General features: G+C 42.7%; 2 protein-coding genes across 2 annotated transcripts; one reads left to right on the forward strand and one right to left on the reverse strand.

Annotated features, from left to right (window-relative positions):
* Positions 1–804: 804 nt before the first annotated feature.
* Positions 805–19,214, forward strand: Gtpbp4 (GTP binding protein 4). The gene is made up of 17 exons (XM_041630901.1): positions 805–1,021; positions 3,012–3,182; positions 4,925–5,028; positions 5,113–5,249; positions 5,984–6,084; positions 7,512–7,604; positions 8,507–8,698; positions 9,153–9,218; positions 10,541–10,630; positions 11,056–11,166; positions 12,552–12,629; positions 13,039–13,090; positions 13,519–13,619; positions 14,674–14,871; positions 16,438–16,503; positions 17,216–17,359; positions 18,363–19,214. Exons 1-17 carry the CDS (start codon positions 974–976, stop codon positions 18,513–18,515), a joined length of 1,905 nt encoding a protein of 634 aa, XP_041486835.1. The 5' UTR covers positions 805–973; the 3' UTR covers positions 18,516–19,214.
* Positions 19,215–21,846: 2,632 nt separating this feature from the next.
* On the reverse strand, positions 21,847–24,075 carry Idi2 (isopentenyl-diphosphate delta isomerase 2). The gene is given in 5 exon segments (XM_041630908.1): positions 21,847–22,164; positions 22,617–22,759; positions 23,076–23,130; positions 23,132–23,169; positions 23,934–24,075. Coding segments are annotated over 5 exon segments (696 nt in total).
* Positions 24,076–24,896: the final 821 nt, after the last annotated feature.

Consider the following 24,896-nt stretch of genomic DNA (forward strand, 5'->3'; position numbering starts at 1 on the left):
AACCTTGAGGAGTGAGGGAGAGACAACAGGAAGGCAAGTTAGCAAAGCACACTGGATTCTTGACACTAAGAACCTGAATGACGGATGCCTCAGGAATAGAGGGGAGGGTTTGAAGGAGATGGTGATACCTGAGAAAGGGTCATATCGTTAAGACAATCGGAGCAAGAATTAGATGGATTGAGCCAAGGAGGATTCCAAGGATCCAAAGAAATAGGCGGCTTAAACTGACAGGGAAAGCGAAGGAGGGAAGGCTGGCTCCAACCCACTGTGTGTGTCTCTACGGGTTCGACTGTGTCTGTTTTGAGCCTGGTCTCGCTCAGGGCGGCAGTGTTGGGCAGGGTTTCTTCACTGGTCCAGGCCGGGTAAAGCCCGCACGTTTGCAAACCGCCGCGAGGCTGCAAGGTCAGGAGAGGGAGCTCCCGCCACCCGGAAGGATACAGTTTCTACCACCAACAGAGGCCCCGTGTCAACATTATTTACTCAAATAAATAACTTCCTACAGATCCAGGAGACAGCACGTGTTGCTGAGCGGCCACCAGGTAACGCAGGTGCCCAGCGCCGCGTCCTTCCTCTGCTCTTGTCACTCGCCCTGACCACAGCGTCCCCCGAGGCAGCGAACAGCTTTTGGAGCCCCGAAGCCTGCTTTCCAAAGACCTCCGTGGGGCCCTGGAGGCCCTCCGTCACCCTGCAAGGATTTAGCTCCCCCACATTTCTCAAGTGCGGCCGACCTCTTCCGCGGCTCACCTGGCCCCGTCCTCTCTTGGCGATGGGCCTCCCAGCCGAGCGGGGGCAGTGTCGGGACGAGGAGCCCGCCTTGGAGGATGCACGCCGCCCCGTGTTCAGGAAGTGACGCCACGTTTGGTCCCGGTAGCTAAACTTCTGTCACTCGTAATATCGGAAGTCCCGCCCACCCCCGACAACGGAAGTCCGGTCCGCTGAGTCTCCACGTTTCCTCGTGCTTTCCACCGCCGGCATGGCGCATTATAACTTCAAGAAGATTACGGTGGTACCGTCTGCCAAGGTAGGGATGACAGAGGTCGTTTCCGCTTCTCTCCCTCTTCCCTGACAAGTGGCCGGGAACGGTCCAGGCCTGTATCTCCAAGGCTGGGAGAGGCGGACACCGTAGATCCACTCGGTCCCAAGTGCCGGTTTCCACTTGCTAGACTTTGTCTTGGAGATCCTCAGAGATGAGGTCCAGTCTCTAAATTCAAATCCCTCTCCTCCTCGTCGTTGGTCCCCCAAACCTAGAGTCCCTTCAAGACCCCAGGACCCTTCTAGAGCCTGTGATTCTTACCTGGCCTGCCGATGTGACAGTGTCTGGGTGGTGGCCACAGGGAGGGACAAGGCAGGAAGCCTGAGGTGTTAGTGGTGAGCGTCGAGCGACCCCTGCTTTAGGATCCTAAGTTAAATGTAGCATCTTCTTCTTTAAGCAAAACCTCATTCATTGCTGTCACAGTCTACAAGTTTGTAGGCAGTTGTCATTTGTCTTTGGGCTTGGAAAATGCAGGTGGTTTTAAGCATCCCAAGGTAAACGTAGCCAGGCCAAATTTGTGTAACTTAGCAATATACATCCCTTAAAGGGTTAAAGTGTTGACTATTAGCTAGGCTAAAGAAACTACGGGGATACACGTGTTTCTTTGAAAGCTCCGGGCATTGAGTTGCAGGATCAATTCAGGGAAGGAACTGCTGTCGTTGTCATCCCATTTATGGCTGTGTGGGTATTTTCAGTGTCCCCCTTTCTGAATGAGCGTGTTTTGAGAAGTTTTGTAATGAACTAGTGTCTTCGTGGTAGTGCATACCTTTAATCCCAGCACTAGGGAAGCAGAGACAGGTGGATTTAAGGAGACCAAGAAGACAAAAACCATGTTTTTCATTAGTGACATACAGAGTTCTTTTCATTACATGTCTGTTATTTCTCCCTTTCTCTTTCTGGTGTAATCATTCTGCTACACATCTCACTAGTTTTTGTTGGTTTTTTTTTGTTGTTGTTGTTGTTTTTTTTTTTTTTTGGTTTTTCGAGAAAGGGTTTCGTTGCATCTTTGGATCCTGTCCTGGAACTAGCTCTTGTAGACCAGGCTGGTCTCGAACTCACAGAGATCCGCCTGACTCTGCCTCCCGAGTGCTGGGATTAAAGGTGTGCGCCACCACCGCCCGACTATCATTAGTTTTTAATATTCGAAAAGAAACCATATGTTGGGATCACATCTTGTGTTTTAGTTTTCATGATTGCCCCGACCACCTCTCGAGTCTTGAAGGAGTTCGTATACTCTTTGTCTCACTTGAAATGGAGGTCATTGGATCAAATGAACTAGCATAGTTGACTGAGTGACAGTTTTTTTTAACATTTTAGTACAGCATGTATCATTGTCTCTCTAAATGAGGTGTGTTTCTTGAAAACAAATGAGTTTGTATATGTGTAGATGAATGATGGTAATCCTTTGATGGTTGGAAATACAAATTCAGTCTGAAGAGAACGGGGTACTTTTGTAAACAGTATATGCTAGGTGCTGTCTGCATAGGTATACCTAAGGTAAAATAATATGCTTAAGAATCAGTTTCTGAAGGAATAGATAAATGCATTTATACCCACAGTATGATGGAGAAATATGTGACCTAATGCAATTGGCATTCTGTGAGTTCCAAATCCAGGTTTTCTTTTTTTTTTTTTTTTTTTTTTGGTTTTTCGAGACAGGGTTTCTCTGTGGCTTTGGAGCCTGTCCTGGAACTAGCTCTTGTAGACCAGGATGGTCTCGAACTCACAGAGATCCGCCTGCCTCTGCCTCCCGAGTGCTGGGATTAAAGGCGTGCGCCACCATCGCCCGGCCCCAGGTTTTCTTAAAGGCCTGATACTATGAAGATGAGCCAAGTTATATATAAAACAATTGAGTTAGAAAAAGTAAATTTTGTAGTTTAAAACATGTAGAGCCAGATTAATGTTTTAAGATAGCAATAAGCAAATGCATAGAAAGTACATATTTGAATTGTATATTAATTATTTTCTTTAATCATAGGACTTTATTGACCTGACATTATCCAAGACTCAACGAAAGACTCCAACGGTTATTCATAAGCATTATCAAATTCATCGAATTCGACATTTTTATATGAGAAAAGTCAAATTTACTCAACAGAATTACCATGACAGACTGTCACAGATTTTGACAGATTTCCCCAAATTGGATGTAAGTGACATGTATTGTTATATAAATGTAAGCCTTCAGAGAATCAATGTTTAGCTAGTTTGATGTATTCATTTGTCAGAGAAGAAATAATTGATTTGTCAGTTACGTGGTATTTCAGGGACAAAGCTAGTTTTGGAATCCAGGTTTTTTGAATCTTTAGTGTTCTTCCCAAACCCCATTCAGTAGTGCCAACGCTGTCTTCCCAGGCGTTCTCTGTAGAGTGTCTGGGCTTCCAGTGTTATCTTAGTGAAAGCTGCTGATTGCATATCCTGAAGCCCAGGATTCTTGGCTGGCCTGTGGCTTGTCCAAACCTCACCCTTCCCTGTTCTGAGGCCTCCTTTCCTCTAGGTTCAGCTGAGTTAGTGGCCAGAGGTGTCCCGGTTTGTGAGCTTGTTACTTTGCGGATGATGGTTAGGTCAGCACTGGCAGCCTACTTTGCAGTTGACGGCTATCACTTGCTTGTTTGGCTCAGAAACGGAAGGGCAGACACTGTTCATTTCTTGGGAAGGGTCAAGTACGGGAAAGAACCTGAGGGTTAGAAAAAAGAATGTAATGATCTAAAGTGACTTGATATTAGGAAATACCCCACTTTAATAGACAGTGTATTTTAAAGTAGTCAATTTTTCGTGGTTATTTTTGCATTTCTTTATTAGTTTTTATATATGAGAGGTGGGAGGACTCAACTGCTTGCCTGTTCTCTTACTACTGCCTAGTAACAATCGTACCTACTACTCTGAAATTGTTCTCAGGTGGATACAGTTTTCAGAATTGTAAATCACTGAAGACACATGGCAAGCACAGTTCCAAGCAGTAGGGATAGAACAGTAAAAGGCACTCTCCTCAGCTGAGCTTGGTGTCGCAGTAGGGAGAAGATCTTGAGTTCTTCACCAGCCAGGGATGCATAATGCTACCGTCAAAAACAAACATAAAATACAGAATAGAGCATTTTTTTCCTTGTTTTTCCTGTGTCTGTATAGTTATAGCCCTGGCTGACCTGGACCTCACTTTGTAGACAAGGCTGGATTTGTGCTTACAGAATCTACTGCTTCTCTCCCTAGTGCTGAGTCTAAAGGCCTGAAATTATTAGTCCTTGGAGATAGAGGTTGGCAGATCTCCTGAGTTTGAGGTCAGTCTGGTCTACATAGTGAATTCCAGGCCAGCCAAAGCTAATAAAGTAAAGACATTGTCTCAGAACAAGCAAAAATAGAAAATAAAATTAATGGCCCCATTCTAGTGAATGGAGCTCATAAACATAAAAATATATAGCATGTCATATCAAAGAAAGAAAGCTGAACTAGGAAAGAAGGTCTCTGCAGGGAGCCTGAGGGAATTGAAGAGAGTAAATTCTGTAGGCAGAGTGAGCATCCAATCGGCAGTTGGGAGGTTATTAGTGAACTTGGGTTCATAAAATCCTGGTGCAGCGTGCTCAAGTGGAAAGAAGGTGAGATGCCTCCCGTACTGGCAGTACTAACAGTTCCTTAAGTGTTTGTGTGCTGTCCTGAGTAGTTCTGACACTGTCATTGGATGGAGGTTGGGGCGACTATAAGTGATTGCTGCAGTTCCTTCCCTGGGGATTGCTTCTGGTTCCTTAGAGGAGTAATTTGACAGGGTTATTGGCGAGGTGAGAGGTCTGGGGATCAGAGCTGACAGAGGAAAGGGAGATTATTCTCGTGTTTGTTGCATAAAGATAAGAAACTATTGCACCACAGTGACGTTTTGTATATTTCACTTTTTCATTATAGGATATCCATCCATTTTACGCTGACTTGATGAATATCCTCTATGACAAGGATCATTACAAGTTGGCTCTAGGTCAAATAAATATTGCCAAAAATTTGGTGGACAAGTAAGGTATTTTCTTACTAAAGTATCTTGTAAGTTATTATCAAAAAATAACAAAAAAGCCTTAGATATTTTCTCTTTTTCGAAGTGTTGCCAAAGATTATGTGCGGCTTATGAAATATGGTGATTCTCTGTACCGCTGCAAGCAGCTGAAGCGCGCTGCCCTTGGGCGCATGTGTACTATTATCAAGAGACAGAGGCAGAGTTTGGAGTATTTGGAACAAGGTACTTGCTACACATAAGCAGAAGTGGGGTTTGTTATGTTCTTTTATGTTTGGGACTTATTTTAATTTTAATATTTTTGGAGATTTGTGAAATGCATGTTTTTAGTATTTAGCAAGTAAAACATACACCTAAAAACACTTTATTTAATAGGATAATTTCTGAGTTAGGGCTTGAAATTGAACCTTGTGTAACACCCCTAGCCCTACAATCTTTCTGATTGGCATTGTTCTCTTTCCCTGAAATGGTTCCTCAAGGTTCTTTGAAAGTGTTTCCTGCAGATCTGTGGGATTCTCATGATAGGCCAGTGGGTGCCATGCTAGAGCCTTGCTGGTGTTACAGGTGAGGTAACTGAGCTGAAATAGTTCCCGTTCAGCATGCATGCATCAGAGCATGCTGTAGACCAAGTACCAGTAACCATCTTCCCAACATGGTTCTTAGTCTCACTTCGGACTAAAGCAACCAAAATCACAGATTGGTAGATTAAGCACTTGATTCGTGGTGTAGCCATATTTGGAAAATACTCTTGTGTGTACGTGCATATGCTGTTAGCTTCTACAGGTATTCTTTACCAGCCTCACTTTCTTCGCCAGTTTTGCAATTATAAAAGTGTAATCCCAGCTACCCAGAAGGCTGAGGGAAGAGTGCAGGTAATTATGAGCCTGGAGTATGACTAAGTAGAAATAAAATTTCAAGTCAATCTTAAATTCTAAATTTCTAACTTAAATTCTTTATAGTACGTCAACATTTATCCCGCTTGCCAACCATTGATCCAAATACAAGGACTTTGCTTTTGTGTGGGTATCCAAATGTTGGGAAATCCAGCTTCATCAATAAGGTAGGTGTGTTTTTATTATAAAACTGATTAACTTAGGTCAAAGTACTGCTTCATTCCCTTTGTTGGATTTAGGATGGGCTTGGGAATATTCTAACTAGTCATTAGTAAATGACTTCTCTAGGTCCTGATGTATAAGCACATCTGAGTTCCTTTCAGGAGGCTTAACTCATTGTTTGAACCTAGATTTATGTAGTGATTGCCTGGACCATTCATTTTGATTCTTGTGTGCCCTGCAATTTCTCAGGAGTATGAGACATCTCAGTTAAGTTTTTTTAACTGAGAGGTTTTCATGACAGCTTTGTGTCAGCTCAGTCTGGGAATACTCTTAGGCTTGGTAGCACTCACTGGGCTAGTTTCCCAGCCTGAAGCTACTTAGGTGATTTGTTACCTTGGTGATTGTGTCAGCTTTCGTGTGAACTGTGTCCACTGTAATAGAGGTTTTCTGAGTCTCTCCTACTATTTTTTTTCTTTCTGAGACTGGGTCAAGTTATATAGTCCAGGCTGACCTTGAACCTGCTGTCTTGCCTCTGTCTCCAGAATGCAGGGATTATCAGGTATGGTTGGGCTCCATGCCTGGCCTGTGTCCCTCTTTACCTGAGTAGAATTATTAAGCTCTTGTGTGATATTTAAGAACAAGTGATTTGCTGTTTCTGGACATACTAAGGCTCACTCAGTGCCGGAACGATTTTGCTTTGAAGCTGTTTGTGTGTGAGTGTGTGTGTGATGGTCAGAGAACAGCTTGGTTCTTTCCTTCTGTGTGGGTCCTGGAAATTGAACTTGGGTCATCTGGCTTGGTGGCAGGCACCTTTATTTATTGAGCCTCCTTGCTGGCCCAGAAAGTTTTATTTTTACCCACAAGTTGTCCTGACTTGGTAGCACACAATGCTCTTGGGGGTTCTAATGGAACTTTCTAATACTAGTCGGCCTTCTCTAAATCTGCTATGACTGTTTTGTGCTCTGGGGGTTGATACAGTGGCCTCTGGCCACATCTGGCTTTTTGACTTGTAGTTTAAACTAATTCAGTTTCTGACTGATATGAGCTGCATATTGAGCCTTGGAGAATAGAGTGGCTGGTGGACCCTGGTGTAAGGGAAGAGGAGCAAGGCATTTGCCAAAATGATACTTTCTGTCCTGTATTACTGGGGTTTTATTTTCTACCAAAATGATTTTGTGTGTGTGTGTGTTTTGAACTCAGGACCTCACTATACCCAGCCTTTTAATTTTGAGACCATCTTTCCCAGTTGCCCAGATTGATTCTCAGCCTGTTATTTTCCTGTATCGGTAGCCTATGTGGCTGAAAATTGAGCAGTGTTGTGTTTAGCTAAAATTAGTCTTGATAAAGTGTGGGTGCCATGCTTAGATTGTTTAGGGGAGATTGTGATATGGACTCTTGTGACTGTGAAAGCATCCTTTTTGTCATCTTCTAGGTGACAAGAGCAGATGTAGATGTTCAGCCTTATGCATTCACCACCAAATCTCTGTTTGTTGGGCACATGGACTATAAGTATCTGCGCTGGCAGGTGAGTCTCGTCTGCAAACATAGAACAAACATCCTGGGTTTTGATGATATCTAAGGAGCTATAGTATATGTACATCCCATAGTGCACTTAGTATACAGCCAGTGGTGAGCAGCGTCCTTTAGCGACAATTCTGAGGTGGGAGATTGTTTCTCTGGTTTTACCAAGAACTTGACTCTCTGTCATGAAAAGAGAACCAGCCCGAACTTTGGAGGTGTGTAATGACTGATCATATTTATGTAACCAAGAGGAAGCTGGCAGCTGCCATATAGATTTCTGCTTTACTTCCCCAGGGGTGATTTCATTTCCTTAATAATGCCTCTAATGAATAAAATATTCTCTGTTATTTTAAGATATGTCACTAGAAATGGCATTTACTATTGAAAAACATGAAATAGTCTAGTTTACAACCAAATCTAATTTATAAATGATGAAGCCAAATCTTAGAAGTTGGGAGAGTTATCATTTTTTAGTTTTTCTGGATTTTGATAGCTGTATGAAAAAAGACTCATTTCTCCCAAAGCCAGTATCTCTTTAATGGGCTCTGCAGGTTTCTTTAGATCCCTGTGTCTGTTCTTTTGAGACAGGGTCTCACTAGCCAGGCTGGCTTTAAGCTCACTGTGTAGGTCATTTAGCCTTAAACACATGGCATCCTATTTTTGCTTCCTTGGTGCTAGGCTTACAGGTATGAGTCACCATACTAGGCTCCTGGATTTTGTTTCCGCTTTTATAGAATTATGTACTCTTTTTTCGTTCTTTTGTTTATTTTATCATTGTCAGATTCTGGTGTCATATTTTACTTACTAGTTTTGCTAGAACTGTTTTGGATATAAGAGAATGACTCTGGGACCCCCCCAAGACATTTTTGAGTGAGTGTACTTTAAATGATGAAGTCTGGTTGTTAGGTCGTAGATACCCCAGGGATTTTGGATCATCCTTTGGAGGATCGGAACACCATTGAAATGCAGGCTATCACAGCCCTGGCCCATCTCCGAGCTGCAGTTCTGTATGTGATGGATTTGTCCGAGCAGTGTGGACATGGGTTGAAGGAGCAACTAGAACTCTTCCAGAATATCAGGCCTCTTTTTATCAACAAGGTAAGTGTGGTAACTAATACTTTAATTTACACACTGGTACCTCTTACTCGTAAGTAATGGGTTCTAAGAAGACCACTGTGGACATCTGAAATGATAGATGATACCGAATGAATGTTCTATGTCACTTTACCACATGCAGTATTGTGACAGTTGATGTGGTAACTGACATAAGCCCAGTGACTGGTTGCCTGGTAGCATGCAGAGTGAATGCACCAGACAAAAGGATGATTTGTGTCCTGGGTGGAATGCGGCAGTAAGACAGGAGGTTTCATTGCACTGCTTCGGATGGGTCGCAGTTTAAATTTATATGTTGTTTATCTGTAGAACTTTCCACTTTCTATATTCCACTAGTAGTTGGTCTCAGCTTGGGTAAATGAAGTTGCAGAAAGCAAAGGCATGGAGGAGGGGCTAAATCTTTAGTATGAAAGTAATAATTTCTTTTCTTCCTTGCTAGCCTCTTATTATTGTGGCAAACAAATGTGACGTGAAGAGGATAGCCGAGCTTTCTGAAGAAGATCAGGTAAACCACTTGGCATATTAATATATGTACACTTTTTAAAGACCAATCTTGAATCCTCAGATGTTCATTTAGGAGGAATTTTAGTGCTTCTAGTTATCACATATGCGGAGAGGCTCACCACACCAGGTCATTGGTTGCTAAATGACAGAATTAGTGCTCAGACTCTGGCTTTCTCTGAAACCATGCTTTAGTCCCTTGATTATAGAAGTTGACCTTGTTCATGGGAAGGTTTAATGTCTATTGAGAGTTTTTCACCTGCCTCTGAACTAGGGAGTGTTTGTAGATATAAACATGACGTTTGATGGAAAACATACCAAGTCCCTTCTCTACAGTCTTAGTGAGTCATAAAATGATAGATAAATAACCAATTTTTATGTTTTCTAAGGCGTTCTCTTGGACAGTTTTTGGCAGAAACTTTAAGAAATAGCACTGAGCCGGGCAGTGGTGGCCCACTTGGGAGGCAGAGGCAGGCGGATTTCTGTGAGTTTGAGACCAGCCTGGTCTACAAGAGCTAGTTCCAGGAAAGGCTCCAAAACCACAGAGAAACCCTGTCTCGAAAAACAAAAACAAAAAAAAAAAAAAAAGAATAGAAATAGCACTGAAAACATCTTTTGGAAAACTTTATCTTTTCTACATATAGAGATTATACATTAGTTCTGGCAAAGGAGACTGGGGCAGAGCCACCTTTTATTACATACTGTACTTCTAGGCGTCTGGGCTACAAATCAAGCCTCTGCCTTTTTAAAACACAACAAAATTTCGTCTTTCTGGTGTCGTCATCGTCCGTCCATTCCCCCACCCCCCACAGGGTTTCTGTGTAGCTTTGGAGCCTGTCCTAGAACTAGCTCTTGTAGACCAGGTTGGCCTCGAACTCACAGAGATCCACCTGCCTCTGCCTTCTGAGTGCTGGGATTAAATGCGTGCACCACCACCGCCCGGCTTGGTGTTTCTGTTTCTTGCATTTTTTTTTCCTCCTGAAAATTATACCTCTCAGGGCAGGGGATATAGGTCAGTGGTAGCCCACAGCTGAGTTCAGTCTTTTGTACTAGGAGTGGATGGGAGGAACGAGCTTACAAAGTGTTCTGTAGAACTTCAGATTTATGTAGCTTTGATCCTGTAGCAGCTTATCTATTTATTTTTAGTTGTAGAAGAATATTGGAAAAATTAGCTTACAGCTGTTTGTTCTTCAGAAATTAGAAAGGAACCACAGCTGTTGAACAAATATGTTTGCAAATACAATTCCATTTGTGAAACAGTGCAGTTTCTCTGGGAAACTGGAGGACAACAGTGCATGGGTCACTTCTTTTTTTTCCCATTCCCAGAAAATATTTATGGACTTGCAGACTGAAGGATTCCCTGTCATTGAGACCAGTACCTTAACTGAGGAAGGTGTCATCCAGGTTAAAACAGAGGTTGGTGCTTTTGCTTTGGAAAAGTCAGTATAGTGGGAAACTTTTCTTTTTAAGAATTATACCCTAAGAATTTTGGTGGGTTTTTTTGTGTTGTTTTGTTTCCATTTTCGTTGAATAGCATTATTTGTTCAAATTACTAGAGATCTATGGGGGGACATTTTATTTTTGTGAGGAACAGTTGGGTAAGAACACTGAGCTGCTTCGGGATTCAGTCTTGGGTTGGCCTTCAGCCTAGAAAGAGTTGGCATCTTTCTTACCAGAAAGTAGTCTGCCCTCCTTCTTAGGTACCTGCTGAAGGACAGTGTGGAGGGAGTTCATACCCAGGTGTTATTAATCCGGCTGGCACACACGATTCTTTCTTGTAATGTGTTATGGGCTGGTGTAGAATGGGTTTGTGACTCTGCCTTGCTTTTGCTCTTCCTTAGGCTTGTGATAGGCTTTTGGCTCATCGAGTAGAAACGAAAATGAAAGGAAATAAAGTGAATGAGGTTCTGAACAGATTGCATTTAGCTCTGCCAAATAAGAGAGATGATAAGGTAAGATGGCCCTTTGTAGGGCTTTTGCGGTTCAGTGGCTGTGTTGCTGTACTTGGTCAGTGGGTTCCACATGTCTTTTCATGGGGTTGCAGATTGTTAAACGTGGATACAGGTGGACTTCACATAGAGATATCAGTTTCTCACTGCTGGCAAAGTCACATGTTCATGAAGGAAAGAGCCAAAGTAATGAAGAGCTCTGTGTACCCTGCTTCTTCCTGTCAGATGCTGTTGCTAGTAACCGTCTTGTTTATCCCTAGAAGTGGCTTAGAAGTAACCGTACTCCCCCCTCCCCCTTAAATTGAGCCAATGGAGCCCCGGCGGTGGTGGCACACGCCTTTAATCCCAGCACTCGGGAGGCAGAGGCAGGCGGATCTCTGTGAGTTCGAGACCAGCCTGGTCTACAGGAGCTAGTTCCAGGACAGGCTCCAAAGCCACAGAGAAACCCTGTCTCGAAAAACCAAAAAAAAAAAAAAAAAATTGAGCCAATGGAAGTATTTTTTTGCATTTTTATTTTATTGACATTAGAAGTAGTATACATCTTTATACACATATGTTGCTACAAATAAATCTATTTTAGGATATAAGTTTCTAAAGTTTTTTTTAAATTTTTGTCACTTCTTTATGGTTTTATTTTACGGTTATGTGTATGAGTGTCTTTCCTGCTTTGTAAGTATGTACACCGTGTGTCCTGGTGTCTGTGGATCCCTTGGAACTGTCTGTCACATGAGTGTTGGGAACTGAACTCAGGTCTGTGGGAGCAACAAGTGTTCTTAACTGCTGAGCCATCTCCCTAGTGCCCCCCCCCTTTTTGTAAACATATCAAAAAAGCTACACATTTTACTTCTTTCATAGTTGTTGGGTTTTGAGTTCTACAGAGAACAGGCTATGTTCATTCCTAAAATACTTTAAAGTACCATTTTCCTCTATATTTTACATGGGTTTGTTTTTTGCTTTGATTCCTCTTTTGGATTGAAGATTTGTGTGTGCTGAATTTATTTTGTTTTGAGGGAGGTTTACACTTGTGGGCCTGGTTTCATGTGGAAGTCATTGGACTGAGCTAATCAGTGAATTTAATGCCATTGAATTCTAAACATACTTGGGTTTGTGTCTGTTTCTTGTTCATTGATCTATTCTTCTGTCTTATACAATTTCTGGATACTTTTTAGTTTTGACAAATGAACTATGGAATCAGTTTTGCGGGTCGCCTTGTCTCCGTTCAGGCCCATTCTGTCCCTGAAACTCACTCCGAGAATGTACTTTGTTTTAGTTGTTTTGGTGGTTTTGTGTTTTCCTAGTGGACTGCCTTTGTTTTTAATTTTGGTTTCTCTTAAGTTTCTGTCATATTCTGGAAGGCATTTCACATACTATCAATAATGTGTTCTTAGGAGAGACCTCCTTTCATCCCAGAAGGAGTGGTGGCTCGAAGGAAAAGAATGGAGATTGCAGAGCCCAGGAAGAAGAGGGTGAGTTACTGTAACTCTTTGTCTGGGTTTTTATGGCGTGTGACAGAAGACTTGCCTGTGTAGCAGAGAAAGCAGCATTTGGTGTTGGGTACTGTGTAACAGAGGCTAAGGGCTTTAGTCACATGAAGAAGGCTTGATGCAGTAGACTCAGGGTTTGGTCCTGTAAGGTTCAAGGACAGAGTGACGAATCCTTAGCACTCATTAATGTCATAAAGCTCCTCAGCCGATGTCATCACAGTGAACAAAGTACATAGGACACATATGCACTTATGTCCACAGGAGGACAAAAGCAGCCTTCCTCTTTGACGTAGATACAGAAGGGGCCACAAGCTGTTTATTGGCAAGGAGGTATAGCAAAATATTTAGGGGAATACAAACTGAAATAAACTTTGGGGGGTTTTCTTTGCAGGAACGTGATCTTGAGCTGGAAATGGGAGATGATTATATTTTGGATCTTCAGAGTAAGTAAGGTGTTTTGAAATGCCAGTTGTATGAAAAGTGTTTTAGAAAAATGGAGTTCAGAAATGAAAGTCTTCCAGTGAATTTGTTGGTTTATAAGTTATTTATTTATTTTTGGGTTTTTTGAAGCAGGGTTTCTCTGTAGTTTTAATTTTTGAAGATTAGAAGTTATAGATTTACAGAGCTGTGTAAAATGCCTTCCATACTATTTTCTGTTGTTTCATATGGTGGGATTATTTTTGTAGTTGAAGGTAGGACATGCATGACAGTGTTGATCTTGTTAGTAGTAACTGTAAGGCAGTGTTGGACACAGTTCTTCTGTTTACCCTGTAAAGTGTTTTTTCTTGGCGTCTAGAGTATTCCTTGTGAGGGCATAGTACTTGAAGATGCTGGAAACTGCTGTAAACATAACTTTTTTTTTCAACGTTAGAATACTGGGACTTAATGAATTCATCCGAGAAATATGATAAGATACCGGAGATCTGGGAAGGCCATAACGTTGCTGATTATATCGATCCTGCGATCATGAAGGTCTGCCTCACATTTTTATTACACCCACATCCCACATGACTAGAAGGTTCAAACACAGCTTCAACTTTACTCTTTGTCTTCTTTTCGTTTTGTGCCCTGGGGCATCCTTCCACCCTGTTTCTGATTACTTGGAGGCATCACTCTTCCATTTAGATGACACTGTTCTTCCTTTGCCCTGTGTAATCCTGGTGATGCCAGGCCTTTCACACTAGCTTGTAATGGGCTGCGTCATTTTGGCTTGGATTGGTCCTGTAGAGCCGAGATGCTGTCATTGGCTCAGCCTTCTCTCTGTAACTGTTGTAGACCTTTTTCTGAGTATTCTCAGACCTCCTCCTGCTAGTTCCTTTTGCTAGTCCAGCATTTGACCTTGCTTTCCCAAGAAAATATAGTCCCTGGGTATGAACTCTCATTTCCAGATTCTTTTCCCTGCCCCCGTTATGTGTAGGATCTGAAAGAGGGGTTTGCCTTCAGTGGGTCCTGCCTTTTCTTGGGCACATTCTCCCCAGAGAGTTGTCCCATCACTGAGCTTCCTACCTTGGTACCTATCCCTTACTTGCTTTTTCACTGCATGTCAGTGTTTACACATGATCTTATCATTGATTAGTTGATTGATTGTATGTGTGTGCTTGTTGCTGGGGGTCAGCCCAGGGTTTTGTGCTTGTTAGGCCAGGGCTCTGCCACATAGCTACATCCCCAGCTCCACATATGTATTTACAATTTCATTTTGTCTTTTGTAAATGACATGGCTATGCTCAGCACGCCATTTGAGAGGATGAATGTAAGGTTGTACAAATTTATTTTGTGAATCTGCTGGGGATGCTGAGGAATGAGGGACTGGGTCGCTGCATTTTATCTTTAAAGATAAAACAGAATTGGCAGAAAATAGGGCATGCAGTGTTCATGCGGTCTCTGTGGCCTTCATATTTCCCTTTTCCTGTGAGATTGGCTGTGTACAAGTGGGGCCCAGGCACGATTCCTATAAATATGTTGCTACACTTAATTTTTTGCAAGTTTTTCTTTGTTAATTTTATGTTGTTTTTTTTTTTTTTAAAAGAAATTGGAAGAGTTAGAAAAGGAAGAAGAGCTAAGAACAGCTGCTGGGGAGTATGACAGTGACTCTGAAAGTGAAGATGAGGAAATGGTGGAAATCCGACAGTTGGCAAAACAAATTAGAGAGAAAAAGAAGTTGAAAATTCTACAGTCCAAAGAAAAGAATACACAGGGACCCAGGATGCCCCGAACTGCTAAGAAGGTGAGTCTTGGTTTTGTTTTGTTCATTTTATCTAGCAACCACAGTTCCCCCTCCCTCCTGTCCTACTACCCCATCTCCTCAGAAACAGCCTGGGGAGTCAACTGCCTGGCACATCAAGTTGAGGCAGGACTATGCCCCTCCTCCCCGCAACAAAGCAGAGCAAGGTATCCCACCATAGGGAATGGGCTCCAAAAAGCTAGTTCATGCACTGCCAGGATTCCCACAAGCCACACAGCTGCCACCCACATGCAGGGGACCTAGTTTGGTCCCATGCAGATTTCCCAGCTGTCGATCCAGAGTCTATGAGCCCCCACTAGTTCGAATCGGCTGTCTCTGGAAGTTTCTCTGTCGTTACCTTGATCCCATTGTTCATATTATCCCTCCTCCCTCTATTTGACTACCTACTCCTGCCCTAGGCCGCAGTACTTGGCTGTAGATCTCTACATCCGCTTCCATCACTAGAAGGGCAGTTTTGAGCATTGCAAAGGCAGGACTGAGCTCTCAGGCTGGATCCTGTGTAAACCACCACTAGAGACAGGCTTCCACCATTTGAGGATGTCGGGTGGCATACTTTGAGGACTGAGGTATACTGACTTAGAATATTCTTTGCTTTGAACTGTGATATTCTGACTGTTGCATCTTTTCTCCATGAACTGCATGCAACTCCAGGTTAATTGTTGTTACAAACTGAACCATTGCTGCAGTTGTGCAAGTTAAACTAAACTTGTTGAAGTTTGAGGATATTAGTTATCCATTACCCCCTCACCTCTCACCCCAGGGTTTCTTTGTATAGTCCTAGTTGTCCTGGAACTTCATTTGTAGACCAGGGTAGCTTTGAACTCACAGAGATCTACCTGCCTCTGACACCCAAGTGCTGGGATTAAAGGCAAGTGCCACCGCTCCCAGCTTAATTTCTAAATAGGGTTTCATGTTGTCCAGGCTTACCTTGAACTTGTTATGTAGCCAAGGAACTCCTGATTCCTCGTCCATAAGTGCCAGGATTATAACTGTGTGCCACCATGCCCGGTGCCGACATTTTTTTTATATTATTTAATTTCTCTATTGATTAAAATTCCTAAATCCACAAAGCAGTTCATCAGTCCCTGATACTGGTGTGAGGATAGGGAGAGCTACTCTGTAGGTGTGAGTGGATCAGAAGATGTCAAAATTCTTTCCACATCTTGGCTTCCTATTGGAACGTCATTGTCTCCTACTTCTGCTTTTGTTTGGATGAAAGACTCATATTACATGACAACCCCTGTGACTGTAGCCTTCCTGAAAATTTGAGTAAGGGAATGAGCGGCAGGTTCCCAAAGGAGAAAAGGTTCTGGGAAGGAGGGGACAGAATGGAATTTGGCACTGTAGATGCCACAGTGGACATTCCTGATTTTAAAACCCTTTTCATGTGGTTGAGTCACTGTTGATACTGCAGGCAGACATGTTTGTTTGGTTGTCTCTGAGGAGAGATCTGATTCTCTGAGTCCATCTTACTTCAACTTCAGTACCTTCTCTATCCTGTACAGCCAGACATTTTACCAGTAACAGGTTATCATCCCCTCACTTTAGGTTCAGCGAGCAGACTTGGAGAACGAGATGCGAAGTCTTGGTGTTGACATGGATGATAAAGACAATGTAAGTCCGTGGAGGGGCAGTGTGGTTTTAGATATGATTTGTGCTTTTGTTGTTTTGACACATTGTCTTGCTATGTAGCCCAACCTAGCTTCAAATTCAGTATTTCCCTGCCTCTAGTTCTCCAGGGCTGGTAGTCAGGCATGTGCTACCACACCCTGCATATAGTCACAGCTGTCACGGCTGCTGAATGATGTGGATGTGTTCTGAGAAGTCTGTCACTAGGTGATTTTTATTAGGTGAATATCATAGCATGCACATAATGTACTTGGACTTAGCTGGTGAATATGTCTACTACCTAGACTATTGGGGTGAGGGGAGGGAGGGCGTTAGAAACCTTGACGTACACTTTGTAAATTGTGGAACCAAAGCAGTGTCACTACCTTACATGATTGACATTAACACACATTGAATCCCCTGCTCATCCTCAGGTGGAAGGTGCAAGAGCCATGGCTCAGAAGCACCATCTGATTTACCAAGAGCATGAGTGCTAAGCTGGACATTCCTGAAACCTCCCCAGGAGGGACAATAGCAGTGTGGCATTGCCTTTGGCCCTTACCCCTTAGCTTCAAACCAGACCCTGTGCCAGTACATCCCTCAATAAATGTTCCACATTCTTTCCCTAGCTCGATAATGGTTCTTAAAACCTTAACCATCTTCCCTTCTTGTTGGAGTAATTTTGGTTGTTACCGAGTTTGCTGTTTGTGTGTTTCAGGCCCACTATGCAGTCCAGGCAAGAAGATCTCGGAGTGTCACTAGGAAAAGAAAACGGGAAGAGTCTGTTCCACCATCTTCTGTAGCCCGGAGTCGGAGTTGCTCTCGAACTCCACGTGACGTTTCTGGTCTTCGGGATGTCAAGGTTAGTTTCTTTGATGTGGGACAGAAGAAGGTGAGAGCCTGCAGGTATTTATTGTACAAAGCCTGTAGCAAACACTGGCAGTTGTTTGGAGGAGCAGGGTTGTGGCTTAGATCTTAGCTGTTCTTTCCATCCTCCTGGTTGCTGGAGTCCTTTGGAGAGGAACTTGGGCCAGGGAGCCCTTGGATCCTGGCCATCCATTCTGGAATCCTTACTCTGGAGAATGGACAGAAACAGGATAAAGAATGAACAGTCTGAGCTTAGGTCCCAGCTGTTTGGAAAACACTAGGATGTGGCCCCTGAGGGAGAGTCCCCCATTTCCCCTGTGAGGAAGTGGTCCTGGGGAAACTTGGTTCCTTAACCGGTGATCCTGTGTGTCTTTACAATACTAGAATATTTCCCCTCAAGGTGGCAGCCTGGGTCAATATGATATTGGTGTCTAAGATTTTACTGAAATTTCTTTTTGAGGAAAAACAGTTTTATTTCAAATTTTAGTATTTTGCAAATTCACATGTAAGAGAAAACCTATTAAATTGGCAGACTGTCTACTTAATGAAAGGCTAAATTTTTGTCACATGTCATCTCCATCTGGAAGTCTAGAAGGTGAATGTTGAGTTGAGACAGTGTTTTGCTGTGTTTCCCATGTTGGCTGGGGGCTTGCTATGGAGACCAGACTCACAGTTCTCATTTCCCAGCTTCCATCTTCAGCAGGAATTACAAGTGTGCACTACTCAACCATGGGTTTAATGCTGGCATTGACAGAAGTCAGATGTGACAGGGTGTATTCTCCTGAGTTTCAGTGTTACTCTGAAAGTTTGAGCAGATACTCTAGTCTTCTAAATTAACAGGCCCCGGTGTATTCAGATAGTGAGTTTCTGGAAATAGTATGATGACTGAGACTCAACAGGGTCTTTATAGTTTGTGTCTGTTCCCTTAGAACATTTCTCAGGTAATTGCAATGCAGGATAGAAATGTGGTTTTCATTAATGTGTATTCTCCTGTGTAGATGGTGAAGAAAGCCAAGACTATGATGAAGAATGCCCAGAAGAAGATGAATCGCTTGGGGAAGAAAGGGGAAGCAGATAGGCATGTGTTTGATATGAAGCCCAAGCACTTACTCTCTGGGAAGAGGAAAGCTGGCAAAAAGGACAGGAGATAGTGTCCTCTGCAGTTGGTGTGCTTTGGCTGGACTCTTGTTTATTTCTGGGTATGGTAAGGTGTGCCTTATAAAATCTGGAATCACCATCTGTTAACTGAAAGAAACTATGAAAAAGACTTACAAGTGCTTGTTGCTTTGCTGGGAACTGGTAAACCTGATTAGGTGTGCAGTGTATTGGTCACTGCATAATTCAGGTGTCTAAGTATGGAGCATCTACAGGACTAATTTTACAGGAAAGGTTTATGGTAGCGGGGCAGTAGTGGTACGTACACACCTTTAATCTCAGCACTCAAGAGGCAGAGGCAGGTGGATCTCTGAGTTCAAGGCCAGCAAGCTCTACCCATAGAAACCCTTTCTCAAAACAAACAAATAAAAAGGTAAAGATTTATTGGTATAAGTAGGCTGCTTTTGGTGGGGAACAAACTTTGTTTTGTAGTGGAACTTTTGTTAGTATTCAGGTACCTCTATTGCTCTGCTTTTGGGGTCCTGACAGTTTGTGTTCTCAGCTGCAGCCACTGAGAGCACCTCCTGTGCACATTTGCTGTGTTCCCTTTTCAGAGGTGGGTCTGGCCCACTTCTCCACTCTTTCTCTTTCCCCAGCCCCTCTTTCTCCTCCACCACTCTTGTTCCCAGGTACCAGTCTCTGCTCCCCTTTCTGTCCTCCTCTCTGCTCCCTTTTTGTCCCCTTTTCTTTCCTCTTAAAAAAAAAAAAAACTCCCATGTGAACCCCGTTGTGTGGTGTGACTCCTTCCCACCATTTTTTAAATTTTAACGACTTTGTTATCCAGAGTGCCTATTGTTTTGTGAAGAAAGCATCTCCACTGGAAGGTGTAGGCAGAAGGCTACCAGCCTTTCTGAGGAAGCACATTTAGGAGTGTGTGAGAACTGAAATTACTCTCGTAAATTATTTTCTAGACATTCAGCTCAATGTATGATTGTAACTTCCACCATTTTATTAAATAAACTTCCAGAAAAAAAAATAGTTTTGATTACATAAGTATTGTTTGGTTTAATTAAAGTTGCTTTGATGGCCAAAGAAAAAAGACAAAGGGATAGACTTTGCTTCTTTGTTCTTAGATGAAAAATACTTTTTGAGGGAAACAAATGCTTCAGTTTTCGCAGCAGTTAAATGACATCTTCTTTCATGAACCATTGCTGAATTAAGGAACAGTTCCACTTAAAAGAAAGAAGGGAAACTTAGGAGTGAGCTTAAACAGAAGATTAGTGCCCTGAAAGGTACTAAAACATTAATGAGAAGAATCATAGTGTAGCTGGTACTACATCCCCTGTTCAGACAACAGAAGATAGTCTTCAAGGTGCCTGCTTCCTGTCAGAGCCACAGCTTCCATTCAGACCTTTATCAAAAACCAGTGACATGTAGCATGAATAATAAAAACCCAGAGACAGATATTGGGGTTCAACCTGAAGATCAGGAAAGCAAAGTAGCCAGCCACTGGCTCTTACCTCTTCTTCTGACCGAAATGGCTATCCTGCCTCCACAAATCCTCAGAATGAGACTGAGCTGGGATTAAAGGCATGTACCACCACTGCCTGGTCTCTATGGCTTGTGTGGTTACTGGGATCAGAGGTATGTGCCACTACTGCCTGGTCTGTATGGCTGACCAATGAGGCTGTTTCACACTTATCTTCAGGCAAGCTTTATTTAGTAAAATACGAATGAAATATCACTACAAAGGAACATAGCTTACATGGTCTTGGCATTCACAGCTATCTTGTGTTTTGCATGTTAGGATGGAATGTATGAGGTAAGTGCTGTCCACACTTCAGGGAAGAAGCTGTTTAGGGAGAATAAAGATTTGCCATCAACCTCAGGATGTCAGAGGCGATGGGCTAGATTCTGGGAATTCCAGCTGGAAAAAGCCACTGAGGCTAAACTTTGCAACTGGACAGGGACATGTCAGAGAAGATTCTAATGTCAGAATCCCTCTACTCCAGCTGAGGCAGTTTTGTTCAGCTCTGAATTCATTGTGGGAATGACGACCCCAACTTAATGAAGAATTAGGATACTTCCACTTGGTGTTTTTAATTTTCAAGAAAATTAATTGCCTAAGCTGGGCATAATGGCACACGTCTTTAATCCCAGCAGGGAGGCAGGGGTGCAGGGATCTCTGGGAGGCTAGCCTGGTCTACATAGTGAGTTCTAGGACAGCCAAGGGTACATAGTGAGACTATTTTAGAAAAAAAAAAAAAAGATTAATATAACTACAGGTTCCAAAGGGTTTGAGAAGCAATGGAATAGAAGTTCTTAATTATGCAAATAATGAAGGGAAATCAGGTAGATTTTTCTTTTCCAAATTTCCAGATGACTGAATCTTTTAATATAATTTACATAATAAAGATTATGAGTTTTAGTCATTATTAATAAGTATATCCATAATAACATTTACCACACAGATTTACTCCTTGATCTATACTAAAAGACATTAAACTTTGATTTTTGTCATTATTTCATATGTACAAGACAGGCATTTTGTGCTGGGGTTCAGCAATGACTGAGGCAAAAACACAGCAGGAAGTAACATGCTCATCAGCTCCACAGATAGTCCCTGTAAAATCTGTGGACCCAATGAAAACTAACAGAGTTCTTTGTTTTCCAAATTAACCTTCATACACCATATGCTTGTAATCGCCAGGCTCAGGTCGCCTGTAGAGCCCTGGACATGGTGACAAGTAAGCACAGCTCCAGAGGGAGAAATGTGATACCACCGGGTCGGGGGTTTAGGAGAAAAGTGACCATTTCCATACATGGCAGGTGACAATTTTTAAGAGATGGAGAGAAAGCCGGGTCGTGATGCACGCCTTTAATCCCAGCACTTGGGAGGCAGAGGCAGGCAGATCTCTGTGAGTTTAAGGCCAGCCTGGTCTACAAGAGCTAGTTCCAGGACAGCTAGGACTGTTAAACAGGGAAACTCTGTCTCGGGAGAAAACAAAAGATGGAGGAAAAAAAGGAAGCAAAACTAAGTGCTTGAATTTTAATTTAATACAAACAATGGGAGGATATTAGAGCTCAGTTTCTGTAATGCATGCCATTCTAACCACGGATTAGTTATGAGCCCTACTTTTTGTTTTAGATGTTTTAAGTTTTTATGTATATGAGTTATTTGCTTCTGTCTGTATATACAGCATATTGTGCATCCCAGGTACTTACAGATGTTGTAAGCGTGTGTAAGGTCCTCTGGAGCTGAAGTTATGGATAGCGTGAGTCACCATGCGGATGCTGGGCATGGGACTTCTGTTCTCTCCAAGTGCTCTTAACTGCTGAGTCATCTCAACTCCAATCCCTGCTGTGAACATTACTTTTCCATATTGCTCACAGTCCATATATCTTGTCAGGCTCAATGAATGGAGACACATCCTCTAAAGAAGGCCACCAAGGGAACAGGAAGCCTTCTATGATGGTTCTAAACCATGGGGTGATCTTCACTTCCCCAAGAGCTCCCCTGTCCAGGAGCTCCTGCAGGTCCTCCTGGCTCACGTAGCAGTAGCTTCTTACTTCCCTGGCATCTGGGTTCAGCACACGGTCTTTCCTCACCAGCAGAAGATAGCCAATCTCGTGGTCTCCCCAAATGTCATCAGAAGGACTCTTGTGGTAGATTCGGTTTATAAAAATTATGTCCTTTATGGAAATCTGTGTCAAAGTTGATACAATATTAATTCAATAAGAGAAAATGAGAATTTAGATAGAAAAGAGTTCACTCCTTTTCACAGAGTGCCACACAAAGCATTTAAGCTTTAGTTAAATGTTAGGTAGATCACATGAAGTCCTGGCCACTCACATGAAGACCATGTGTGTACAGGACATGAGGCTAAACAGGTCTGTGCTGGGACATACAGGAGTGGGAAAGATTTCTTTTGAGAATGGAAATGAGAAACACTTGAGCTTCAGTACAGTGATTTGTTTCACAGCCTGTCCTGTGGGCCAGACTCGAGGCATTTCCACAGGAAAGGCAGAAGCCATGTTAGCCTGGCAGCCACCCCTGAGTCATAGCATCTTGATGGATGGAATTAATAGCAGTCATGTGACACTATAACTGTTAAACAGACCCTTGAACACATGACAAACTTCACTGAGTCCCATACTGGAGTGAGTAGCTGCTCTTGAGGGATGCCCAGCTCAGCCTGCAGGCGTCTCAGGGATGTTCTCCTCACTCTCAAGGCATCATTCTCTTCCAACTCATCGGGCATGTATAAAGGGTGACTAGAACAGGAGTCTGTAAAATGTCCTGGGGAAAACGTACAGCATGCTTCTATATTGAATGTGTCCTTTTAGTAAATAAAAAAGCACTTTTCCTCCTGGCCATAGTATATAAAGTAGCTTCAATTCTGACTTATAAGTATCAGTTCTATTAGACAAATACTACAATATAAAATTCCACAACTCAATTCCAGTTGCAAAATGCTTGTAATTTAATGTATCTTCAGTCTGAGTGGGGCTTATGGGGGTGGTGCTCTGGTAGTTTTGTCCACTGCCATTCCTCTCAGTTTCCCAAAGCCTAAGTTAGAATCCAGTGTTCCCTGGATTTCAACTGCGCCGCTCACCGGGAAACGTGTACTTGGCATCTGCTCTCTGCTGGTCCAAGAGCTGGTTTTTTTCTGTTGAAGAGGACGACGCTGAAGCCTCAGTGTAACAGGCCTGTAAAGTGTGTGAGCTTGAGTTAGGATCACATGGAAGTCAACACTGAGTCCGCCTGAGCATTCTCGTCCAGCTCAGGATGGTGGCACCAAGAGTAGCTGGTGCTCCTTGCTGGGATAGAGTCTACACCATTTGCTTAGCATTTGGTGATATTCAGTATTCATTTACCCACCGTAATACTGTGAGTACTATAGTTTTCTTCCACTTGGAAACATAAAAACTGAAGAGCCAAGAAGTAAAATAAGCCATGCTAGATAGCCCAATTCTAAGTCTTAGACCCTACTGTTTGATTCTAAACCTATGGTCTCAAAATAACTGTAGTTACTTTTGCCACCCTGTGCAGAAGTATGGATGACTCAGTAGCACAGGGTGACTGCTTATGCCCTGAAAGTTATGATACATGAGGCATTCCCTGAGAGTGCTCCCAATGACATGCCTCCTCCACCACTTCTTCCTGGAGACTAGGTGTCACTATATAGACCTGACAGGCCTGGAGCTGGTCTCGAATTTAGAGATACATTTGACTCTACCTGGCATTAAAGTTGTACGCAACCACACCTATCTTGGTTGCAATTCCTGACTCTCCCACCCCACTTCAAGGCAGCAATCACAGTCTATATTACTCAACCCATGAGGTAAGTGTTTTTATCAAGTCAGCAGCAGCAGTGGTACACTTTGGACACTTTCGTCCCCACACTGCCTTGTTCAGAGAGTGTCTGATGGCACCAGGCCTGGATGCCCATGGCATCCTCTTCCCAGCTCACCCTTCTCAATGTTTTCCATTAGGTGACAGTTCCTCTTGGTTTCGGCTCCAATAATCTGATCCTGCTTGTCAATGACAATGCACATCTCCTCCAGACGTTTTATCTGGAGTTCATCAAGGTGAGTTTTGCTTGCCTGGGACATATCTGTGAACACAAATGTGCTCTGTTTTCTATTAATAGAAGACAAGGGAAAAGAGGCAGGTAAGCTTGTAGGCGGAGACCACTTGTTTGTTTCCTGGCTGCCCAGACCTGACATAATCACACATAAACTGTATTAATTAAAGCACTGCTTGGCCAATCACTTAAACGTATTCTATCTTAACTAGCTCTTATATCTTAAATTAACCCACTTTTATATTTTATCATGAAGCTCATGGTTTACCAGTAAAGTTTTTGGACATCTGCCTCTTTTGGTGGTTACATGGCTTCTCTCTGACTCTGCCTACTCCTTGTCTTATCTGCTTGGAATTCCCACCCTGCCCTATTCTGCACTGCAATAGGCCTAAAGCAGCTTCTTTATTAACCATTGGTATTCATAGCATACAGAGGGGAATCCCACATCACCTCCCCTTTTCTGTCTAAATAAAAGGAAGGTTTTAACTTTAACATAGCAGATTACATACGACAAAACAGTTAGCAAGCAAGAATTATAGTTACAATATTTATATTTATTTTATCTTTTATCACAACTAAGGAAAACTATTTTTCAACTCCATTAAAGACTTCAGAGGGATAATATTGGCTAAGTTATCAGGAAGTGCATTGTAAGAAACTTCCAAAACTCTAGACTTGACAGAGATATCTCGCTGCCTGGACAGTCACCCAAAGTTCTTCTGTAACATTGGGGCACCCATCTTCAGCCTACAGGCCCACAGTATCCTGCAGACTTTTCCATGAAGAAGGAAATTTCAAAGACAGTTCCTCCTATATTAGCAGTTTGTTACTCACTTTCATCTGTGTCCT

The sequence above is a fragment of the Microtus oregoni genome, unplaced genomic scaffold (genome assembly GCF_018167655.1).
Source record: "Microtus oregoni isolate MIOR12 unplaced genomic scaffold, Mior012 000035F_ref0000213, whole genome shotgun sequence".
Taxonomy (NCBI): domain Eukaryota; kingdom Metazoa; phylum Chordata; class Mammalia; order Rodentia; family Cricetidae; genus Microtus; species Microtus oregoni.